Source organism: Anoplopoma fimbria, chromosome 18 (assembly GCF_027596085.1).
Source record: "Anoplopoma fimbria isolate UVic2021 breed Golden Eagle Sablefish chromosome 18, Afim_UVic_2022, whole genome shotgun sequence".
Lineage (NCBI taxonomy): Eukaryota > Metazoa > Chordata > Actinopteri > Perciformes > Anoplopomatidae > Anoplopoma > Anoplopoma fimbria.
In genome coordinates, this window is record NC_072466.1 from 2,382,541 (window position 1) to 2,406,830 (window position 24,290).

At 36.8% G+C, this 24,290-nt stretch overlaps 2 protein-coding genes across 3 annotated transcripts in view; both read left to right on the forward strand.

The window, feature by feature from the left end:
- The window catches only part of myt1la (myelin transcription factor 1-like, a), a 48,523-nt gene extending 38,561 nt beyond the window's left edge, over positions 1 to 9,962 (forward strand). Inside the window, exons 20-26 of the mRNA XM_054618422.1 lie at positions 427 to 489; positions 573 to 656; positions 5,059 to 5,280; positions 5,553 to 5,644; positions 5,729 to 5,832; positions 6,585 to 6,728; positions 9,822 to 9,962. Of these exons, the coding sequence (XP_054474397.1) occupies positions 427 to 489; positions 573 to 656; positions 5,059 to 5,280; positions 5,553 to 5,644; positions 5,729 to 5,832; positions 6,585 to 6,728; positions 9,822 to 9,962 (850 nt within the window). The remainder of the gene's footprint in view (positions 1 to 426; positions 490 to 572; positions 657 to 5,058; positions 5,281 to 5,552; positions 5,645 to 5,728; positions 5,833 to 6,584; positions 6,729 to 9,821) is intronic.
- Positions 9,963 to 14,670: 4,708 nt separating this feature from the next.
- e2f6 (E2F transcription factor 6) lies at positions 14,671 to 22,297 on the forward strand. Of its 2 annotated transcripts, none has more exons than XM_054618089.1 (9): positions 14,671 to 14,897; positions 17,119 to 17,427; positions 17,888 to 17,928; positions 18,090 to 18,136; positions 18,855 to 19,074; positions 19,901 to 20,056; positions 20,671 to 20,785; positions 21,554 to 21,704; positions 21,793 to 22,297. In XM_054618089.1, the coding sequence occupies exons 1-9, from the start codon at positions 14,781 to 14,783 to the stop codon at positions 21,828 to 21,830; spliced, it is 1,194 nt and encodes a 397-aa protein (XP_054474064.1). In that variant the 5' UTR covers positions 14,671 to 14,780; the 3' UTR covers positions 21,831 to 22,297. The 2 variants fall into 2 exon arrangements, with proteins under 2 accessions (XP_054474064.1, XP_054474065.1); XM_054618090.1 differs by having other exon boundaries at positions 14,672 to 14,897; positions 18,888 to 19,074.
- The last annotated feature ends 1,993 nt before the right edge of the window (positions 22,298 to 24,290 follow it).

The following is a 24,290-nucleotide window of genomic DNA, read 5'->3' on the forward strand; positions in this document are numbered from 1 at the left end:
ATGGTGTTGGGGAAATCGACAAAACTCAAGGCTTCAAAACGTCCACAAACTAATGGGGGACGTCACGATGAGTACGTCCAGTTCTTATATACCGTCTTTGGTTTAACGTCCTAACACAATGAATCGTGGGTAATTCCTTCAGGCAAATTCTGCAGAAATGCAGACTGAAAGGGTTCATAAAAAGGGCTCAAAATGTCGTTGAGGTAGCCCTCAAACAATCAACGATTTTACCGTGGGACAGAACTAAAGCCTCAGAATTTGCAGGAAAATGCCCCAGAGTCCGTGGTTGTGGAGATTGGGCCAATAAATACTCCTGAGCATGTTCAGAGGAGTCCAGACCACTAAACAAGACCAGGTCTGAGCAGTCTGGAGTCCAGATGGAGGTGAAGTCCAGGCCAACGTTTGACTCTTGTGTTTGTGCCTCAGGTGTCCGACCCCCGGCTGCGATGGATCCGGACACATCACTGGAAACTACGCCTCCCACAGGAGGTACAGTGACCGCGCCTCAGACTACGAGGAGCTAAAACAAAACAAATACAGGACTTCACTTTAATTTGTCTTCTGTCCTGCAGTCTGTCCGGCTGTCCACGAGCCAAGAAAAGCGGCATCAAAATCCTCCACAGCAAAGAGGACAAGGACGACCAGGAGCCAATCAAGTAAGGTTTGAAATGAGAGAAGTTTCATGAGGGGAATTATGAGAAGTCTAACCATCTAATTAGTAATTTTTACTGTCAACATGCTAATTTCATCCCTTTAATTAACTAAATTATGCTCGCAAACTGCCTCCTCACCTCTATCCATGGACGACAGCCATAAGCCTTCATCACATCCAGTCACAATGTTCAGTTTCACAGCCAAGACCTGGAGCATCTCAGTCCAACACCAGAATAAATACCTCTCAAAACCAAGCAGTCTTTGGCAAGAAGACAAGGAGAAACAGAATGAGAAATTCACACTTTTCATTTGAAGGATATTAATGAGCTAATTCGAGGACATTTATTAATTTAATTAATTAATTTTGACATTTTTTATCTAACAGTTGCCTATTTATATACTTTAGATCTACTTGTGGAAATGTTTCTGGCAATTTGATGAATCCAAGTCCAATATTCGTTTCCCTTTATAGCCCCGTTCTGGTCTTCTTAGTAAAATAGACCCATAATTATTTTCAAATTTTGTTTTGCTGCAGAATAAAGGCCTTCAGGCTGCGTAGGGTGTGCGAATAAAATCCAAAAAAATGCTAAATACTCGTCTGCAAATGTTAAATGTCTAGGGCTTTTATTGTGAAAGGTAAGAACTGAAGAGGTAGACCTGGTCTGCGCTGCCTTTGTCAAGGTTGAAAGGAGTAAATGTTTCAAAAATATGGACCATAATTTACGAAATGAACATCATGCTGTATTGAAGAAGACTTGAAACTAGAGATTGAGACCATAAACTCATGTTTACAATGTTTACTGAGGGAATAAATCAAGAGAGAAGTAGAGTCATTTTCTCATAGACTTCTATACAACCAGAGGAGTCGCCCCCTGATGGACAGGAGAGAGAATGCAGGTTTTAGACTCTTCCACATTGGATATATGGATTTTCAGCCGGTGTTCTCTCAAGGAGTGTGCGTCAGGAAATCTGAAGACTTGAACCTCTAGGACCAAGTTATCATTTAGGACATCTTTGTATTTTGCTCAGCTTTTCTTCAACCTTACCCTGCCACAGTTACTGCCACTGAAAACAGTTTCCTCCAGACATGACATCTCGAAATTGAGACCAAAACAGTTCAATCTTGGTTTCATCAGACCAGAGAATCTTCTCACAGTCTGAGAGACCTTTAGGTGTTTTTTTTTACATAGTCCGAGCAGCCTTCATGTGTCTTTCCCTGAGGAGAGGCGTCCGTCTGGACATTCGTACAATAAAGCCAGATTGGTGGAGGGTTGAAGTGTTGGCTGTTTCTCTGGATCTTTCTCCCCACAGGAGCTCAGCCTCTCTTTGGCTTTCACCCACTGATTGCTCATTTTGGCTGGGTGGTTAGCTCTAGGAAGAGTCCTGATTGTTTCACAACTTCTACCATTTTAAGAAATTATGGAAAATATGCTGTTGAGAACTTTCAGTGCAGCAGAAATGTTTTTATAGACACGTGCCTCGATCCAATTCAGTCTCTGAGCTCTGCAGGCAGCTCCTATGCTTGTCAGCTCTGAGACCTTATATAGACAAATCAGGTCCAATCAGCTGATTTAACACAGGTGGACCAATCAAGCTGTTGCAACATCTCAACGAGGATCAAGAGAAATTTGAGGCACCTGAGCTGAATTTCAAGTGGAAAAAAAAGTGTCTGAATACTGAATACCGTTTTGGAAATCCTGTATTTTGCTTTGTTTTTATGGCATATTGAGTTTAGATTGATCTAATTAATTAAAATGATTTTATCATTAAGATGCAACCAAACAAAATGTGAGAATTGAAAATGTCTGAATACTTTCTGTATCTGTCTGTTATCTGTTAGATCCTTCACTAAGTTCACCAGCTGGCCTCTAATCAGCCTTTTGGTGCTGGATTGGGAGTGTACAGTCAGTTTACATTACATTACATTACAGTCATTTAGCAGACGCTTTTATCCAAAGCGACTTACAGGAAGTGTATTCAACATAGGTATTCAAGAGAACTACTAGTCACCAGAAGTCATAAGTGCATCTCCTTTCTTAAACAAGCATCTTAAAGCATAAACCAGAGCAAAAGTATAGTGCAGAGGCAAATTACTACGAAAACAATAATTGCAACAGACTAATACGAATATAATAAGTGCTACAAACTACTACGAATAGGATAAGTGCAGTAAACGAATACGAATACAATAAGTGCAGCAAACTAATACGAATACAATAAGTGCTACGAGGAAGGCTCAGGGTAGTACTTCTTGAAGAGGTGAGTTTTCAGCCTGCGCCTAAAGATGGGCAGCGACTCTGCTGTCCTGACGTCAGTGGGGAGTTCATTCCACCACTGAGGGGCCAGGACAGAAAAAAGCTGTGACCGGGTGGATCGGCCGCAGGGACCTCTGAGCGACGGGGCAACCAATCGCCCCGAGGCAGCAGAGCAAAGTGGTCGGGCGGGGGTGTAGGGCTTGACCAAGGCCTGGAGATAGGAAGGAGCTGTTCCTTTCACTGCCCTGTAGGCTAGCACCAGAGTCTTAAACTGGATGCGAGCTCTTACAGGGAGCCAGTGTAGAGAACGGAGAAGGGAAGTTGTGTGGGAGAACTTGGGGCGATTGAACACCAGACGTGCTGCAGCTTTCTGGACAAGCTCCAGAGGTCTGATGGCCGACGCCGGGGCTCCGGCAAGTAGTGAGTTGCAGTAGTCCAGGCGGGAGATGACCAGAGCCTGGATGAGCACCTGCGCCGTCTCCTCAGTGAGGAAGGGGCGAATCCTCCTGATGTTGTAGAGGAGGAATCTGCAGGAGCGTGTGACCGATGCAATGTTTGCTGAGAACGACAGTTGGTCGTCCAGGGTCACACCCAGATTCCTCACAGTCCGAGTTGGCGTCACCACGGCATCATCAATGGTGATGGACAGGTCTCGGTGCGGGCAACCCTTCCCCGGGAGGAACAGTAGCTCGGTTTTGTCCAGGTTGAGCTTCAGGTGGTGTGTCGCCATCCACTTCGAGATGTCAGCCAAGCACGCAGCAATGCGTCACCGGGAGGAAATGACAAGACCAGCTGGGTGTCATCAGTTTAGCAGAACTTGTTACCCCTAAAAGACAGCTGATGGAAAAAAAGTCTGGTGATTAAACATTTCTCTTGACTTGATTGAAAAATACATTTGAAGTCAAAATGTCTCAAAAATGTCTGCCCTTTGAAACCTACCGAGCTTGGTGTATGTCACAGTTTTTATTACTTTATAAATTGAGGATTCATATTAAATGTTAAAGGTGTGTAAATAGAAATGATAGCAGCCACATTAAAGTGATATCTCTCCATCCGTCACACTGTTGACAGATTCATCTTCTCTCTCTTAAAATGCTGCCTGTGTGCGCTGACCTTTCTAACTTTAGGAAAGAATATTTTAGAGATGAGCGTTGGTCAGTCCTCCACTTCACCTCCCGCTCCCAGCAGGCCGAGTGCACTAAAGGTTAGCACTAGTGAGCGCCTGACATTTCCCTTAAAGCACAAGCCATAATGTTAAGCCAATACGACCTTGTGAATAATAAGTTCAGCTGGTGTCAGTCTGCAGCCAGCTGTTGCTGCCACCTCCGTTCCATCCGCCATCATCGTTAACTGTGGAATCATAATTAAGCTAAAAACCTGAGCTCGACGAGGGAGTAGCTCGACGACGTTCGGCTCATTTTAATAAGCACAAATGTCACTGCGAAGGGCGTTTTGGGATGCAGGAGGTAGAGCGGAGTGTCGTCTGCAGAGTGAGCAGTGTCTGTCTCTATATCGTTGCACCACTGTGGCCTTGAGGCCTCTTAGGGGAGGAAGGGTTAGAGCTTGAGTCCTGAACAGATACCTGTTTTATCCTGTTTAGCTCAACAACTACAGTTTGCATTTGGGGGCGGCTGTAGCTCAGTGGCTAGGGCGCTTTGTCTTCAACCATAAAGTTGCCGTTTGGCGAGACACTGAACACCAAGTTGCTCCTTTTGTTTGGAATGGGTTAAATGCATAGTTTTAATGTCATATATGAGAATTATAATTAAGTTCCTTTTTTTTCTAGGTGTCTAGTTTTGGTAAAACATTTTACAATCATCAAGTATGTTTAACTTTTTTGTATAGGACCTGCAGAAATTATAGGCAATACAAATTAGTATTTACCCCCTGAGGGGTCAACAGACTATATTTAGAGGATTCTGGTGTCTCCATCATGCAACAGTCATTGTTTACAGCCCAATGCTACTCAGACCAGAAACAACTACAAACTGCTTCCTTGTCGTCTGCATATGAATGGAGAATCTGTGGGCAACCGGGCAGGAATTTGACTTTTTCTTGCTTTGAGAAGAGTGGATAAAACGTGTCACTGAACGCACCAACTTTTGAAAGCTCTAGTTAGAAAAACAACTATGTTTCTTCTTCCCCTCAGGTGTCCGGTGCCGGGTTGTGATGGACAGGGTCATGTGACGGGGAAGTACGCCTCCCACCGTAGTGCATCAGGCTGCCCCTTGGCGGCAAAGAGGCAGAAGGACAGCTACGTCAACGGCTCGCAGTTTGTCTGGAAATCTGGCAAGACGGACGGCATGAGCTGCCCGACGCCAGGCTGCGACGGCTCGGGACACGTCAGCGGGAGCTTCCTGACCCATCGGAGGTGGGCGTGGCTCTGTGTCATTCTGTTTCAACCGTATCACACAAATTTGTTGTTAATATTATGACAGTTTTATTGAAAGTTTTCCTCAGCTCTATGGTTCATCTTGATGACCATTTTGATAATCATAATGCACGTAGATTGATTTCCTTCCTGTTAAATTTCTTAAATTCTCATCAGCTATGCTAGCTGATGAGCACTTGCACTTGCAGACTTGCAGCTGATTGATAACATATCACGGCAAGCTTTCGTCAATGTTTGTTTTCTTATTCCAGTCTCTCCGGTTGTCCCCGTGCCACCTCGGCCATGAAGAAGGCCAGGATGAGCGGCGTGGAAATGTTGACAATCAAACAAAGAGCAAGCAAAGGTCAGAGCCAAACCATACCCTAAAACAGAGAAGATGAAAGAAAAAATGCATCTGAATTTAATTAAATTTTTTTTTTTTTGTCAGGCATCGAAAACGATGAAGAAATCAAACAGCTGGATGAAGAAATCAAAGATCTGAATGAGTCCAACACTCTAGTGGAGTCCGACATGATAAAACTGAGGACACAAGTAAGACGGCTTCTGAGTGTGTGTTTACGTAGAAAAAATACATAAAGTATATGGGTCAATTGATGCTGGCGCTGAAAACAGATACAAATAAACCAGACAGTACTAAGGGTTTATCTAGAATATGGAAAATAATCCATATGAGTAGAGCATTTGTGAATGCAGCACAAGCAGAGAGACAGGGAGTCCCTATATCTTACTGACAACATTTCACAGATGATGCAGCGTTTTACACGGAAGATCTTCAGAATTAGAGAACCAACTTCTCAATTAGGTTTACATTAAAGACTTTCTTTTATTCCTGATTCCCCCTTATTATATAATTTAGTATATTTTAGTCAGACATCCATAATATATTCTCCAAGTTTACAACGGTTTCATCCATGTTGACCTGTTAAAGATAAATTTATAAATTAAAATGTAATATAATGTAGATCTCCTCACAGAACCCAACTTATTCTACTTTCTTTATAATTAAAAACATACCATTTCTGGCTATGCTTTTAATCTAAAACATCTACAGGAAGTGATCAAGAAATGGCAAAGTAGAAGCTAAGGGAATTCATGAATGATTAAAATCAATATTTCTGTTAAAGATAAAAACTTAGAGCAAGAGCCTGGTGAGTATGAAGAAATGCAATTTGACAACTTTCATGAGACGTTATCTCTACCTGCTTTTGCATCCCTCTCTCACTCATTCCAATTCATATCTCCAAAAGTATCTTCTGCTGATAATTGCTTTCTTCGTCTGGCAGATCACCACCATGGAGACCAACCTGAAGTCCATCGAGGAGGAGAACAAGGTGATCGAGCAGCAGAACGACTCACTGCTGCACGAGCTGGCCAACCTCAGCCAGTCGCTCATCAACAGCTTAGCAAACATCCAGCTTCCACACATGGTAAGAAATACATTGACTTTACCTTCAGGGTAACGGTTTGTTAAGATACATATCCTTATATCCTTAAAATAGAAACATTCAAAGTAATATTTTCTTGGATGTACTTTGCCTCAGATTAATTTCAGTCAAATAATCTCAAATTACGCACTGGCAAGTAAATTAAACGTTGTTTTATTATGTTAATTTGGAGAAATATTCTAAAAATCGAGAAATTCAATTCAAGAATAATCCCAAGGAGTTTGACTTGTTTTGGTTTTATTAAGTTTGACCTCAACCGTGTCCCAGAATTATATTATTTACTGAGAATAAATGCAATCTAAACTCAAACTTGGCCATTTTCGTAGAAATATTTTGGGGATTGGACAAAACTAGTTATTGTATTGTGAACTGCCAGTGAAATGAGATCAACTTCTAATCATCAATTTTTTTTGGTCTTATGTTGTAGAAATTTAATAAGATTGAGATCTTTTGCTGAATTTGAAACTTGAAATAAAAGATTAATTTAATTTTGTCAATATATCTGAGGTAGTTAAGAGATTCTGTCAGATGTTTGTCTGTTTCATATTTAATGTGCTGAATTTATTTCCCGCTTTATTTCAACCACTGAAATCTTTTTGTGGGAAAGTAAAAGATCCGAGCCGATCTGACACTCAGGTTTTTTTACTCATCTGCTTCTTTCAGTTCGCCACCTTCTTCTTTTATTTCCCAGCAGTCCATGCTGTGCTTCTTCTGTGCTTTACAACGCCTCACACAAAGAGTTTCACATAAAGAAACTGCCCGTCTCTTTTTTTCAGTTTGAGTGAAGTGCTCACTGCTGTTTTGACGTCATGTTGTCTCGGTGTAGAAAGAAGACTGGGGCTAATTGGATAATCTCTCTTTGAGCAGTATGATACAGAGTTACTTGATACCTAGCCTCTTAGCTTCCTGTGCTTCTACTCATGTGCAGGATGTTCTCATATCACACTGCAAGAAAAGTGTCCGTCTTAACAAAGAATTTAATTTTGTCTCTTGAAATGAGAGATATAAGATACACCCAATAATATTGATAGGAAATGAGCAATATGCAGAGTTAAATATTACAAAAAGAGGTCATATCTATTCTTGTTTCAGTAAAGTTCACTTACAGTTTGAGCAAACTTTGTGGTGTCAGAATTTTTTCTCATTTTGTTGTTTTAAGTTCATGATTAGAAATTGACTTTTGATTTTGATTTGAGCGCTCAAAGAGACATTTTTAGTTTAAATAAATCATAATTTAGGAGACTTCCAGCTGCAGTGTGAACAGAGCAGGAGGGGAAATGGATTGCTAAGGCGGACGTTGTGTGTTTTTCATTTTTCTCGGTTTAGCTTTAGAAGACGCCGCCGTGTGTCTAGCGGGCTAATAGACTTCTCTGTACACCCTCTCCTGTAGAAACCGCTGCCACAGAAAGAGGCCCCAGTAAAGCATAACTGCTGTTTACAGATGCCTCCCAGAGTAAGAGATCCATTTATCCTTTATCCAATTATCCTTCTCTTCTGCACTGTCATCCCTCCCCTTCCTGTAGCTCCTTTAGATCACTGTGGAGTCCGCACATCACAACTGATCATTTAAGCTGCAGTTTACAAGAGTGTAATCGGTTGATTTAATAGTGACATTAACAGAAGCTAACCTTACTGGTGGATAATTCAAGATAAAAACTATCAAATATGTTTTGATTTTACCAAATTACAATTCTGCAAATCACAGGATATGTTGAATGTAGAAGTGTCTGGATCAAAAATAGGTTTCATGAATCATGTTTGCAGAAACGCACAATGCAACGTGGTTAACATTGTGTAACGATTGGTTAAGTTCAGGCAACAAAACTACTCGGTCAGAAAAAAGTTCAGGGTTTGATGTTTTGTGATAAATTAATAATGCAACGTAACCTAACAACCATCACAACAAAATTACTGTAAATAGACAACAACTGCCCTGCATACTTTCTTACCACGTTAAATTCAATAACTGTTACCAAATATACTACGTCACTTGCTCTGACAGAATGCAAAAACGACAACATTCAACGCATCCGTAGTTTGCAGAAACTTTCAATGCCAACATTTTTTCCAGGCGACTGGCCTTGAAGTCATAGCTTAAGTCACAGCTATGTTAAAAGTAGTTTGAGATCCACAAACCAGGAGACAGAGCTGCTCTGGAGTCAGGAAATAATCTGATTGGTTGAGCAGTTGAACACAGTGCAATTTGGTGCACGGGAAACCTTCAGGAATATTTCTATAAGAACAAAATATAGATACACAAAACAAAAAGAGAAATAATTCAAATTCTGAGGAAATGACAAAAAAACAGTGTGCTAAACACCCATCCTCCTCTATTAGCAATGAATAGTGGCATTGGAAGTAAACATGGGATGCTACAAATTTTAGTATAGTCATAATTTTGGGGTATAATGGGCTGAAAAAGCTCATAAAGGCCAAAATGAAAATGGGCCTGAAATCGAGCCTTGTGGGACACCACATGAGAAACGCCCTGTGCCTGTCCAAACGATCAGAAATCATTAATTTTCCAGTTGAACTTGAACAAATTTAAATATTTTTAACTACACTACTTCTTGTTTACTTTGCCCACTGAGGTCTAACTCAACCAATAAGACTATTTTCGAAACCAAAGCTGCTCTGTCTTTGAGAAATATCTTGTCAACAAAAACTCCCAGTCGGCTAAGCTCAGTTGAACTACCAGTTGTGTCTCACTCATCTGACCATTAACCCATTAGTTTTGAACATCCTTTTGTCTCCATATGCTAAACATTAACCTTCCATCCATCCACCAGCTAACCATTCCGCTCCTGATTTTTTGCATGGTTTGGAGTTGCATTGCGTAGACCTTCGCAGGTGGAAGTATAGATAATAAACATAATATAATGAGTATTTCAGTGAGTTTGTGTAAGCGAGCCATGCTTCCCTGATGGTGTTTCCTTCCTCCCTCTCTTTCCGCTTATCTTCCAAACCTTCCCCCACAATGTTTATTAGAGGAAATATATACTGATTGTCTAGAAACACAAACTCTAATCCCTCTGACATTTTTTTTCTTCTTCATGGGTTTCTTTCCTCTCTCAGGAGCCAATGAATGAACAGAACTTTGACACTTATGTGAGTACACTGACAGACATGTACACTCACCAGGACCAGTACCAGAGCCCGGAGAACAAGGCGCTGCTAGAGAACATCAAACAGGCCGTTCAGGGTATCCAGGTTTAGCCCTGATCGAGGCCAAAATAACAAATGCAAAGCAAAAACAACAGAAAAAAAAGTCAAAAAGAAGGGAATGGGTTGTTTTTTGCTGCTGTAATCTACCATAGTTCTTTTAATTATTCTGCTGTTATGCTCTCAAATCCATGGGTATCTCTTTTTTTTTCTATTATTTTGATTGTTGTTGCCTTGCTTTGAAAAACAATTACCAACGTTTTAAACGAACATTCACGTTTTGTACATTTTCATATGACCTAATATAATGTGATGTACTGTTTATAGCTGCTAATGTATGCACATTCTAGTGTATATGTATGTATTTATTTATTGTAAGCTTGAATCATTCTTTAATTTAACGCGATGCATCAAAAAACTGGGCGTCACGGTTTTAACGGGGAGCAGAGCGGCGAGGGAACCTGGAGGGCAATCATTTAGGAAAGGCTTGAGCTGTAAAGCTGGAGGTTGTTTATCGGATGTAATCCATTCTTTTTTGTAATGTTTGAAAGTGGACACTAATATGACTGTAAATCTAAAATTACGAGAAGAACCAACGCTATAAGCAAGAAGATTTTCAAACATCATGACACGGAAACTTACTGGTGCAAATCCCATCATCCCCTTCGGAGTTGTTTCGTTTCAAACTGTCCTGTTCTGTCGCTTTTTTTATTTGTTGGTGCGGAAAACGAAGGCGCGAAATAGACAAATGGCTACAGAAAAAAATGTAGGAGACAATCTGCCGTTCTGAATTTCTTTTTAATCATCAACCTTGAACTAGCTATTAGGACAACGTGTCAGCAATATTGGTATGATAATTTTAAATCGTTTGTTTGGATATGGGATGCAATCTATATGAAAAAAAAAAGTTTGGGTATATGCAATTTCTTATGAATAAAACTAGCAAAGAGCTGATAGATCTTTTTACTAAATATAAATGTATTGCGTTTTGTACAAACCTTTTACTACAATCATGTGTTAGGAATCTGACGCGGGTGAAAGGACTTTGGTTCTGTCATGTTCGACTTTGCACAGGGACACCTTTGTTTCCATGTTTTGATGTTTTTATTGTGGATTAAGAGGCACTTGGCAGGCGAAAGGGTTTGTAGATATGATTTTTCTTTGTAAAGGCTGACGGCTCCACTGGACTTACAGGGTCAAACGTCCCCATCCGTCATTGTATATTGCACTCGTTCTGTAGAAAAACGTCTTTCCAATCATGTGTCTCGTTGTGAGAGCCACAGCGGGACATGATGCCAGATGACATGATGACCAAGCAGCACTTTTTTAAATTTATCTTTGATTGTTGATTAAAAAAGATGAGTAAAAAACTAGAGCCAGCAGTCGTAACGCGACGTCTGCCGCACTGAACTTACCGACTGAGTATTCGATCTGAATCGGCCTTACGATGACGTTCAGTCCGAAAAATCACAGTACTGATGGAACATGTTTTTCTGAACACCGTCGATCATGCATGCACTTTATTGGAGTATGTCAAAGTATTATCACGTGGTAAATGAAGCAAAAACTGTACAGCGAGTTTGTGGAAACTGTGACTTCGACGAGACTTTGTGCTGGTGGTTCCTGTTCGAAAGAAACCTGGAAGATGATTCACTGAGTTGATTTGTTGTTTGAAGGAAAACTCCCCCTCATGGTCCACTTTGAATTCTTAACCTCCACCCCTCCAGAATATTTTGAATCTATTTTAAAAGACAAACCAAAAACGTAATGATGCGAATGACAATTATAAAACATGAATTGTTTAATGCGAGACCCATTTCATTCCGTACAACTTGTCAATAGATTTGCAAAAATGTGAGGAGTTATTTCTGGCTTTAAGTTTTTAAAAGTTCTGTTGATTTTCTGGATAGACATTGGACCTCATATTGGGCAGGACGTGTAGGTCCATTGTTACGTGACTGCCAGTTGGAGAACTTCCAAAAATGGTTAGTTTATCAGAGCAAAAGATAAACAGTTATGTTAGAAAATATCTGAGTCTCAAACTAAAACTTCAACTCCCATGGTGCATTTCAAGGAGATGCATCCAATCACAGGGCTTAAGATTCTGCTTTGTGCACGTGTCCTTTAACAATAAGTGGAAACTAAAGATTATTCTTTCATGAAAAAAAAGGCTTTCTGATTCTGGGTCAATGTTGTAGGTAGCTATGTGCCCTTTGATCCGATCTGGCTTTATCTCCATAGCAACAGCGGCCTAAAGGCTCATGGGTATTGAAGTATTTAGAGCCATCCGCCTTAACAAGCTGACGGTAAAAACAACAAGCTTCTCTTAAGCTTAAAATCATCAGACTGGTTCAATACCTCAATCCTTTACTTCCCAGAATTCCTTTCACCAGAGTCCCAAACTTTCCAAATATATGAATGTGGATAAAATGACGAGTTACGCACGTTCTCTCATTTCAAACAGCTCGGATGTGAATTTTAAAGACATTTAAGGGGAAAAAATCAAGAGTTCACCATCTATGACTTAAACCAAATCATGAGCATTTGATTGGTGACTCTCTGCTATCAGTTCAGTTTCACCACGAGAAGTAAAAACAGTCACCAAACCACCATCCGGGGGGAGTTTTCCTTTAGAGATGCTTCTTCTTTGGACTTTTACTGAAAAACGCCTCATTCTTCACATCTCTGTCCAAAGCTTTGTGTCTGCAGCTTCCTGCCAGTAAACTACTGCATTAGATAGACTGACAGCTTGTATTTTTATTTAGTCAGTGACTCTGACTGATAACAAAGGAAATGGGAGTTAAAGCACAATTCTGCCACTTAAAGAAAGTCAATAGACTAGATATTGTAATATCAGATGTAAAAGCTAAACTGTAACTATTTACATAGAGAATCTCAACACTAACATGTGACATGCTAGAATGCAAAATAAATCCATATGAATATTTGTGAAATCATCAGTTTATGAAAATGTTACAGTTTCTTTTCAGCGGTGCATCGATGAGGGGTTTTTATACAACATTCATTTTCTCTCCTTTTACCCCTTCTTTCTTTGCTACTCGCAGACTTTCAACAACAGTTTTCTTACCACATGGCATGGGTTTTGTTGATATTTTTGCTGTATGTTTAAGGTCACGAGATACGCTACGTGATATTTTAATTTGACTTGTGAAGTTTGTACAATTTTTATCATGCTGGTGTTGGCATCTCTTGCTCTGAATAAATCTTGTGTTGCGACACTGATTACGACCCCTTCTTGTTTTCAATCGGAAGCTGATATTTAGGATTACATGCTTTAGCTTTATAATATTACTGTCAAATGTAATTTTTGAAATATTTTCTATATGAAAGTCAACTTTGGAAGCTTAAAACCTGCTGGTCTTTAAAAAGAACAAACAGAGCCTGTTTTCAGATTTGTGACGATGCATTTTCCAGCTGATCCAAGAGGCTTTTTAAAGACTTTATTTATCTGAAGAAGTTGGAGGATTTTCTCAACACATAAAGGAAACACTTCATCCTTCAGTTTATCACAAACATTCAACATCAACACATCTGGACATACGTGGTTTTACCTGGACAGGAAGGGGATGAAAAACTGTAATCTGAGAAGCTTCTAAAGCTGTAAATCAGAGAAATGCAGTAAAAAAGTACAATATTTACCTCTGAGATGTAGTGGAGAAGAAGTATAAAGTACCATAAAATGAAATACTCAAAGAAAGTACAGGTATCTTGTACTAAAATACAATAATACATCCTATCATTGTATATAGTAATATAAACAATTTATATTTTAGTGCAGTAATGCTGTTTTTCTTCCTTCAAATTTGTAACAGGAAAGTTTAAAACTTTTTTTTCAGTGAATTTTGTCTCATATTGAAAATAAAGTTAAAAACTAAATAAAATAATTAGATACTTAATTTGTGTCTTTATAAGTTATTCAAATAATCAATAGATAATGATAAAAAAAATATATAATTATATAATTTAATGATAAAAAATATATAAATTAAAACTGATTTTTCAGTGAATTTTGTCTCATATTGAAAATAAATAAAAATTAAAAACTAAATAAAATAATAATATATTTAATTTGTGTCTTTATAAGTTATTAAAATAATAGATAATGATAAAAAATATATAAATTAAAACTGATTTTTCAGTGAATTTTGTCTCATATTGAAAATAAATATAAAAAACTAAATAAAATAATTAGATATTTAATTTGTGTCTTGAAAATAAAGATAAAAAAAAAAATAAAATAATTAGATATTTAATTTGTGTCTTAAGTCATTTAAAATAATAAATAAATATAAAAAACTAAATAAAAAAAAATTAAAACTGATGTTTCAGTGAATTTTGTCTCATATTGAAAATAAAATAAAAAACAATAAAATAATTAGATATTTAATTTGTGTAAGTTATTAAAATAATGATAATGTAATAAAACTATTTTTGTGAATTTTGTTTCATATTAAGTTATTAAAATAATCAATAAATAATGATATTTTAAAAATTATAATTATATAATTGAAAAAAAAAAATATAAATGAAAACAGATTTTTCAGTGATTTTTGATTATTATATATCATGATTCATTAAAATAATCAATAGATAATGATAAAAACATAATGTATTCCTGTTTATTCTCATGTACACACGTGTAATACCGCCCTCGGCCACCAGGCGGCGCCACATTTACGCGCTGTTCCATATCTCCCTCCATCTTTGTACTTCCGGTTCAAACCCACCTCCGTTTCCGGTTTCAGTAAAAACAGCAGCGAGACGCGACGTAAACAAACCGGGAGCGTCGCGTCGTGTCTGCGGTCATAAACAGAGAGGGGGGTGTGTTTGTGTGTTTGGGGGGTCGTTGCCATGGTGAAGTGCGTCGTCTCAGGGTGTCAGAACCGCGTGACGAGCGCGAGCCGCGGGATCTTCAACCGCGCGCCGAAGAAGTTCTTCAGCTTCCCCGCGGACGTCGCGCGGGTCAAGGTACGAACGTTAGGATTCACAGAGACGCGTTGCTAGGTAACGACGCGCTGCGTGGACGGGGTTACGCTCTTTACGTAAAGCGCGTTCACGTGGTTTCAGCAATGGCCGATGTTTACCTTCAACTATTTATTTAATGTTAATTAATACATGTTAAATTATTTAGTGTTTATTAATTAATATTAAATAAATAGTTGAAACAAAAACTAAATACTAAATAATTTAACATTTATTTATTTTATATTAAATAAATAGTTGAAACAAAAACTAAATAATAAATAATTTAACATTTATTTAATATTAATTAATAAATGTTAAATTATTTAGTGTTTATTTTTTTATTCAACTATTTATTTAATATTAAATAATCAATGTTAAATCATTTAGTTTTTGTTTCAACTATTTATTTAATATTAATTAATAAATGTTAAATTATTTAGTATTTATTAATTAATATTAAATAAATAGTTGAAATTTAACATTTATTCTTTTAAAAACTAAATACTAAATAATTTAACATATATTCTTTTATATTAAATAAATAGTTGAAACAAAAACTAAATAATTTACATTTATTAATTAATATTAAATAAATGTTAAATTATTTAGTATTTAGTTTTTGTTTCAACTATTTATTTAATAAATGTTAAATTATTTATTGTTTAGTTTTTGTTTCAACTATTTATTTAATATTAATTAATAAATGTTAAATTATTTATTATTTAGTTTTTGTTTCAACTATTTATTTAATATTAATTAATAAATGTTAAATTATTTATTATTTAGTTTTTGTTTCAACTATTTATTTAATATTAAATAAATAGTTGAAACAAAAATAAACAATAAATAATTTAACATTTATTAATTAGTTGAAACAAAAACTAAATACTTTAACATTTATTAATTAATTAAATAAATATTTGAAATATTAAAATTTAGTTTTTAACTATTTATTTAATACTAAATAATAAATAATTTAACATTTATTTTTAGTTTAAATATTTATTTAATACAAAAAATAAATGTTAAATAATTTAACATTTATTAATTAATATTAAATAAATAGTTGAAACTAAAATTTAAACAATAAATAATTTAACATTTATTAATTAGTTGAAACAAAAACTAAATACTTTAATATTTATTAATTAATATTAAATAAATAGTTGAAACAAAAACTAAATAATAAATAATTTAACATTTATTAATTAGTATTAAATAAATTATTTATTTTTAATTAATAAATGTTAAATTATTTAGTTTTTGTTTCAACTATTTATTTAATATTAATAATAAATGTTAAATAATTTATTATTTAGTTTTTGTTTCAACTATTTATTTAATATAAAATAATAAATGTTAAATTATTTATTATTTATTTTTTTGTTTCAACTATTTATTTAATATTAATAAATTAAACTACTTTTTTTATATCTGTACTGTGGCTGCATGGCACTATTTTTTTAAAATAATAAATATTAAATTATTTATTATTTAGTTGTTTTTGTTTCAACTATTTATTTAATATTAATAAATTAAACTACTTTTTTTATATCTGTACTGTGGCTGCATGGCATTTTTTAAAATAATAAATATTAAATTATTTATTATTTAGTTGTTTTTGTTTCAACTATTTATTTAATATTAATAAATTAAACTACTTTTTTTATATATCTGTACTGTGGCTGTATGGCATTTTATTTTTAGATAATAAATATTAAATTATTCTTATTATTTTTATTATTATTGTGAGAGTGCAGATAATGAAACAGAGACAATGCATTGTGCAGATAATAACAGGATTTTTTGTTTCATTCATTATTAACTAATAAATTGTGTTTTATCATAAAAGCAACATGATATCTGCATTATATATATCGGCCTTCCTGCAATCTAAATATCAGCATCTGCAAATTAAGAAAACATATTTGACCACAATTCAACTCGATGTTAAACGGGTCATAATTATGATGATCCATAATGTGCTGCAGGAGTTTAACTTCAATTAAATGTGAGTACTTTTAACCAAAACATGGCATAAAACATGTTCTTTTGTGTTGGAGTTGTGCAAAAACTTCCAGAGCTTAACTTTCCTCGGAAAACTAGCAACTCTAGTCCTGTCTTTGTCTGATGGTGAAGTCAAACAAACCAGTAGATACCAGTAGAACTGATCCAGTGTGAATGAATACATCAGACCGACAGTAACCCTGATGACGTTCTTCAGGTTTGGCTGGCGGCGCTGAGGGAGACGGACAAGCAGGACTCGACGGAGCAGCACTTAATCTGTGAAGACCACTTCCTGCCGGAGGACATCTCCACCGACGGGGTCAACAGCGACGCCATCCCCATCATGCCCCCTTACCTGGACGGGCCCATGGGCCTGATTAGCCCCTGGGGAGCCGAGTCATCCGAGGAGGAGGAGGAGGAGGACCCCGGTGATGATGATGACGACGCTGATGAAGGTGGAGATGTCGGTCCTGTTAAAGTGGAATGTCCGACACCAGAACCTCCTGCAGTGGATCCACCACGGCAGGTCAGGAGACTGTTATATAATCATTATGTGCATATTAAACACCTAGATTCTCATTCATATTTACAATTCTTCTTCTTGTCTCCTGTCTGTAACTCTGAACTACTTTATTGAATATTTACTGATATAAAGTGGAGCTGAAAGTCATTTTCTTTTGATTTATCAAGAATATCCAACAATAATAAGCTTCAGATTTTAAAGGAAGTTTAAATGCTTCCAAACATGATGCTCAGATCTTTTAATCTGTGGACAGAAAAAGTGTAAAAGGTTTTAATGTTTTTTAAAATAATACCTTCCTTTAATGCTGTTTGTTCTAAGTATATTGCTTTATAACTCCCAAAATGTCACTTTATCAAACTGTTTGACAACATGCCTGCAGCCAATACAATTTAGAATTTGATCTCTTAAATTTAAGATGCAACCAGAGCAGCTTTAACCTCCGTTTTCACTTTCTGAATTCCAGGATCCAAGCCCCAAGAAGACTTCAGGGGCCAAGACATACGGGTAAAAATTCACTTTTCATTCACTTTTTATAAGTTAAATTTCTTTTCACATGCTGTGATGTTATGGTGGGACACTGAGGTAGTGTCTGCACATGTTGGTAGAAAAGACTTATTAAACTTATAAAGTTGAGTAAAATATTTTGATATTCTCTTTCATTCCAGCTTCAGTCTGCATCAGAAGAAAGAGAAGGTCCAATACAGGAGAACAGGTGCGTGCTTCGGTCATAATCTGATCATTTCTCAGGAGTTTCACTGCAACGACTGTTTGCACAAAACCTCCATAGCTTCTTTCTCAAAATCTGAATGCTTGTGATTCCACTGGAGTCCCAAAAACGGCTGATTCATGCTGTAAATATGCTCCTTGTCTATTTTTGACAGAGACACAGGGCGTTACACAGAGCAGATCGAGGCTTGCAGGAAGTGAAACGGCTACAGCATCCGGTCAATCTTTCAAAAAATCAACACCCTTTGTAGAATCAGAAACTTAGAATCACTAAAGACTCAAATATTTGATCCACGTCGTTCATAGCTGGACTTTTAACGGTATTCACTTTGTCTCTAGGCTTCAGCACAACAAGTAGGAAATAAACAATCAAATAAAGATTAATAAATAAACACAGTTTAAACAGAAAATAAAGAAATACAGCATTTAACTTAGTAGGTAACTGGTTGGAGCATGGATAAAATGGAAAAGTAACAAAATCTGCAAGTCTCGCAGGCAAAACCATCCTCTTCTGAAACCGACCCGGTGTGTTACGATGGAGCTGGAGGTGTGCAGCTCTTAATCAATAAGACAAATATGCTTAAATGCATCCTTTACACATTAGACAATATATAAAAAAAGAGACAAATACATCTCCTCTTAGACAAAACGTTTGAATTAGAAAATAGTTTTTGTTTGTTGTAGTAAAAAGCCACGTCTTCCAGCTGTAACTCCAGGTGTGTGTTGCTGTAATCCAGATGTGTCGTTGGGGACGCTGACGCAGCGTTTCCTGGAGCTGTTGCTGGCGTCTCCGGACGGCTCGGTGGACCTCCGGCAGGTGACCACCATCCTGCAGACCCGCCGGCGCCGAGTCTACGACATCACCAACGTCCTGGAGGGAATCAGCCTCATCGAGAAAAAGTCGACCAACAAGTTCAAGTGGATGTGAGTGAACCGATGGAAAGATGGGAAGAGAGAGGATAGATTCACATTTATTATTATTATTATTATTATTATTATTATTATTATTATTATTATTATTATTATTATTATTATTATTATTCAATGTGCACGTCTGCTTTTATAGTTTGGTGCTCTATGAATTACATTTCTTATATATATATATATATTTATTCTTTTTAAATCCCTATCTCTCCACATTAAAGCAAACTTAAAAGTACATTTGCAGATATTGAGGTAGATTTTTGACACAAAAGACGAGCCTGATAAAAATATATTGGGCTTTATTCGAAAGCATTTCAAATTATTGGTAATTATTGGCAGGCACATCTTCACTATTAACAGTCGGATAAGTCAATAAATCACCATAAAATGTATCGCCAACATTTAAAGTGATGTATCAAGCATAAAATGCAGAATACTTTGGTTTTCAGCTTCACAAGAACTGCTTTTCTAAATGTCAAAAATTGTAAAACTAACATATTTGGGTTTACTCAAAACAATACAAATTATTTTAATTTTGGGGACAAACATTAATTGTAAAAATAATGAACAGATAATGATGAAAATAATCATTATTTGCTGTCCTAATCAGTATTTATGATAAGCTAAAATCAACTAATAATATCTGCTATGCCACTTTCTATGTTGGACTCTATTTTGCATTTTCTTTAAAACATTGTTTATTTTTTCAAACTATAATTTCCAACATCAATGAGCTTTTAACGCTCCGGTAATAAATAAATAAATAAATAAATGTTGTGTTGCCTCTGAGCTTTGCAGTAAACCTGCTCTGTTCTCGTCTGTCCAGAGGAAGCTGTCAGATCTCCAGCTTTCTGTGGATCAACCAGCAGAAGTTCCAGAGAGAGTTGGACAACCTGAAGCTGGTGGAGGACACGCTGGACACGCTCATCAAAAGCTGCGCACAGCAACTCTTCGACATGACGGACGACGAGGAAAACGCTGAATATCCTTTAAACGCGGACCGGCTCAGAGGAGCTGTGGTCCCATCCATCTTTACGAATATAGACTTCCATTCATCATTCATGAGCTCTTAACTGCTCCGAGTACTTTACGACAAAACATAGTGGAGCGTTTAGCAGCTAGAGAGACATATATGGAGGTGGTGGAGACCAAAAAACGGAGCAAAAAGAGAGAAAATGTTCAACTTATATTCATAAGGTTGAAAGAATTAATCAAATAAATGAAATATTGCTCTGTAAATGCTGGATGTTTAAAACAGGCAAATGTTTTCACCTTATACATTTATTATAATTTTTTTGTAATTTTTTACAAATTTGCTGCCCCCATGTGGCCAAAAAAACTGTTATATTGCAGCTTTAAATAAGAAAAAATACTTAAACGTAAAATGAATCCATGCTCTTCCTATTGCCCAACAGTGTCACTGGGTTTTAGGATGTCACATGGTGCACTATGACAGATGAATAAGCAGAATGAGGTCATCAACCAGCTGTTGTAAACAGTGAAATCAGAGCCCAGAGTGAATGAAACGACCCTCTGGTGATGCCCTAAACAGAACTATGTTATCAGCAGATTCTTTCTTTAACCTTCTTCCTTCACGCTGGCCTACGTGACCCATGAAGACGTCTGCCGGCTCGCAGCCTTCCAGGAGCAGACGGTGCTCGTGGTCAAAGCTCCGGAGGAAACCAAGCTGGAGGTTCCTGCACCTAAAGAGGTAAAACGGAAGAAGTGTGACAGCTCTTCAATCAGAAATCCTGTTTCATAATCACAGGAACAGGTTGATCAGTCTTCAAAGTGTCCTGTTTTTGGATGAATTAAGGGTTTATTTAATGTTACTACCCATCAGCACCTGTGTTGGTAAAAACAATGGAAAATATACATATTAAAGACAAGATGCGGGTCTTATAAAGTATTCGTTTTTTTATAATTGAATGACTATTAGAACATTTTAAAATCATGACCCATCTCTAAACAAAAGAAGGTAGTTTTCTTTCTGAGATCTGGTTTGTTTGTTGTTGTTTTTTCTAAACAACCTGCTCTGACTTTAGAGATTTTATTTAACGTATTCTCTCCTGTAGCTGATACATTCAGGACGTAGACGGGATAAAAGCAACATCCTCAGGTTTTAAGGGCTGACAACAAATACATTTATATAGTAACAAAATAAAAAATGTTCAAATATGTAAACGATTTTTACGTTTTGTACTTTTAAAATAGAAATCACACGTTTGATATTGTGATTTTCTACTGGAAACATGGTCAACAGTGACTTTCATGCAACCAGTTCACATTTTATTTAGGATTTTTTTTGTAGATAACTTAATAACAACAACAATAAATAGAGACAGAGCTTCTGACAAAAGTCCAGCTCAAAAACAGAGCTCAGCTTCAGGCCAGTTTGGACGAAAATAGATATTTGAATATTCAAAAGTCAGTTGCGGCCAGTTTCTACAGCCTTTGTCGTGTGTTTGTGTTGATGCAGGACAACATCCAGGTCCATCTGAAGGGGGGGAGGGGTCCCATCACGGTGCTGACATGTGACATCGACACAGGAGGAGGCGTGACGGCAGAGAGGAGCAGCTGCTTCTTAACGCTGGAGGAGAGTCGGATAGAGACGGCCGCGCTGCTCACAGGTAAAGAGACACCTGAACGCCTCACACACTCTGATACCAATGAAGCTCTGGTGTTTGATGTGGATTTGTTTCTCTGATGCTGCTGCAGAGTCCAACAGCCCACAGAGCGCCGTGCAGAGCGCGTAGCCACCAGACGGCCACAAGGAGGCGCCAGCAATCCTGACAGTTCTGAAAAATACTACAGGAGCCTGAACACATCGTTTTCTGGATTTCCCTGACTGAGCTCACATGTTACAATATTTGAATAATAACCAAATCAACATGGACGACACTAATTATGGATCCATTTCATTTGCACCGTTGCAAAGTTTTCTTTTGACTGAACTCCTCGTGACGTTGATTTTGCTCAGAAGATGATCATGTAAACGATGAAGAAGAAGAGGGATGTTTTTGTAGTTTTATTTTTTTATTGATGAATGAGCTCATTTGTAGACGCACAGCTGTGCCTCTCTACGTTTTATATATATTACAATCATGCCTGTATGATATTTTACTTTGTTTGTCTTCGACGTCTTCTTTCTTTGTGTTTCATCTTTGTTTAATTTCTAAAAGGAGAAAATGCCTCAAAGATGCTGTAATCAATAAAAAAAATTAACTCATAAGAAACTGTGAAAGTAGCTAATTTTCTATCTGCAGCCTGCAGCCTTTAAGGTTGCCTGTTTGAATCCCTGAAAGAAAAAAAAAACGTGTTTCTCGGAGGGCTGTTAGAATTGTTTGACCTTTGACCTCTCTGTGGCTCAACCTGCTGACAGACTGACAAAGAAACGCAAAACTAGGAACCAGAGCGAGGAAAAGATTTAGTATGTCTGATGCAGAACGTCAAAAACACCAGGATGTCCTGCTGACTTGAATAATGAGCCTTTGAACATAAAACAATTTGAGTAACTACCTTAAGGTGCCATAACAGAGCAGTAATTATCTCTGCAAAACCATCACAGAAGTGCTCTTAAGCAAGGCACTAAACCCACAGCTGCTTGTTGCCAGCAAATTAAAAAAGATCTATAATGTGACTGAGAATTTCCCTCCACAAAGGGAACAATAAAACTTTATTTCATCAACAAAAACATGAGAGTATTTCCTCTTTAAGCCACAGCTGTCGGTAATTGATCATGCAGGATTCAAACCATCTTGCAGCTTTACGACAGCATCACCCAGTGGACAGAGAGCATCACTGCATCTCCATTTTCCTAAATGAAACCTGATTCTTGTTATGGGAATAAAAAAAAAGAAGAAGGTGGAAGTAGGCTGATAAATACAGTGAAAAACAATGGGAGCAGTTTTTTGACATACACAGGATTTATCAAGTCTGACATATATACTCTCTTCTTGTCCATCACAAACTCACATGAGGAAGAAACTTTCCTCCAATGAACACAGGAAATGATACTTGATTTGACTGTGGACAGGAACTGTGTGTGTGTGTGTGTGTGTGTGTGTGTGTGTGTGTGTGTGTGTGTGTGTGTGTGTGTGTGTGTGTGTGTGTGTGTGCTCAGATAGTGTTTCACATGAGCTCCACCACAACATCCAGACCTCAGAGCTCTGCAGCCAAATCCTCCCACAGTCTCTCCTGCATCTATCAAACTGTCAGAGCGACCCACAGAAACACTCTGGACTTTCTCTCTTACATTTTAGTTTTTTCCAGATGAAGTTCTCGTCCAGAGCAGCTGTCAGAGCTTCAACGTTGCTACAGTAAAAGAGAGAACGAGGTTAAAGACTAACTGGTCTAGCAGGACTGATAACATCACGTTATCAGATGTTTTCAGGCTCTAAATACTTTTTTCCAATTGTTTTGGAAGTAATAATCATCTAAATAAATATCTGTTAAATCACCATCTATGATTGAATGAGGTAACTATGGCGACTGAGTCCATAGGCCACTGATTTATTTGTCAGAATATAGTTCTGCAGGGATGACGTATTATTTTTAATGGCTATGGGATTCTTCAGCTGGATTTTTGATTATTGCAGAAAATAAATCTGCGGCAAACAAACATTTTATTCAGCAAGATCATTTTCAAAAATGAACACCACTATTATGATTTATAGTGATGTCATTTGTTTAGGATGTATATTTCTCTTTTCTGTTAATAAATGTATAATAAAAAATAGAAATACAAATACAAATAAAAATAAATAAATGAAATAAAATGAAATTAAATGAAATTAAATGAAATTAAAATAAATAAATAAATAAATAAATAAAAATAATAATCATCATCATATAAATATATAAGTAATAAAAGTATATAAGCTTATTTTCTGGCTTTTCACTTGATGCTAATGTTAGCGGTCTGAATATTTGTTGGTGGCTAGCCAAAGTATCCTCATACAACGGTTCGTATGATATCTTACGAATAGTTATTCCTCATTATTTGTGCGTTTAAAAAATAAAAAATAATAATAAATAAATAACCTGGTTTAGTTTAACTAAAAACCTCCAGCAATTTCCGCTCGTTTCTTGCATACGGTCTTTTTAAAATAAACTTCTGGCTTCGTAGGAAATAACTTAGTTAGGTTCAGGCAACAAAACGACTTAGTCAGCTTTGTCAAGTCTGAGAAAGTATCTCTGATAAAATCCCTCTAATT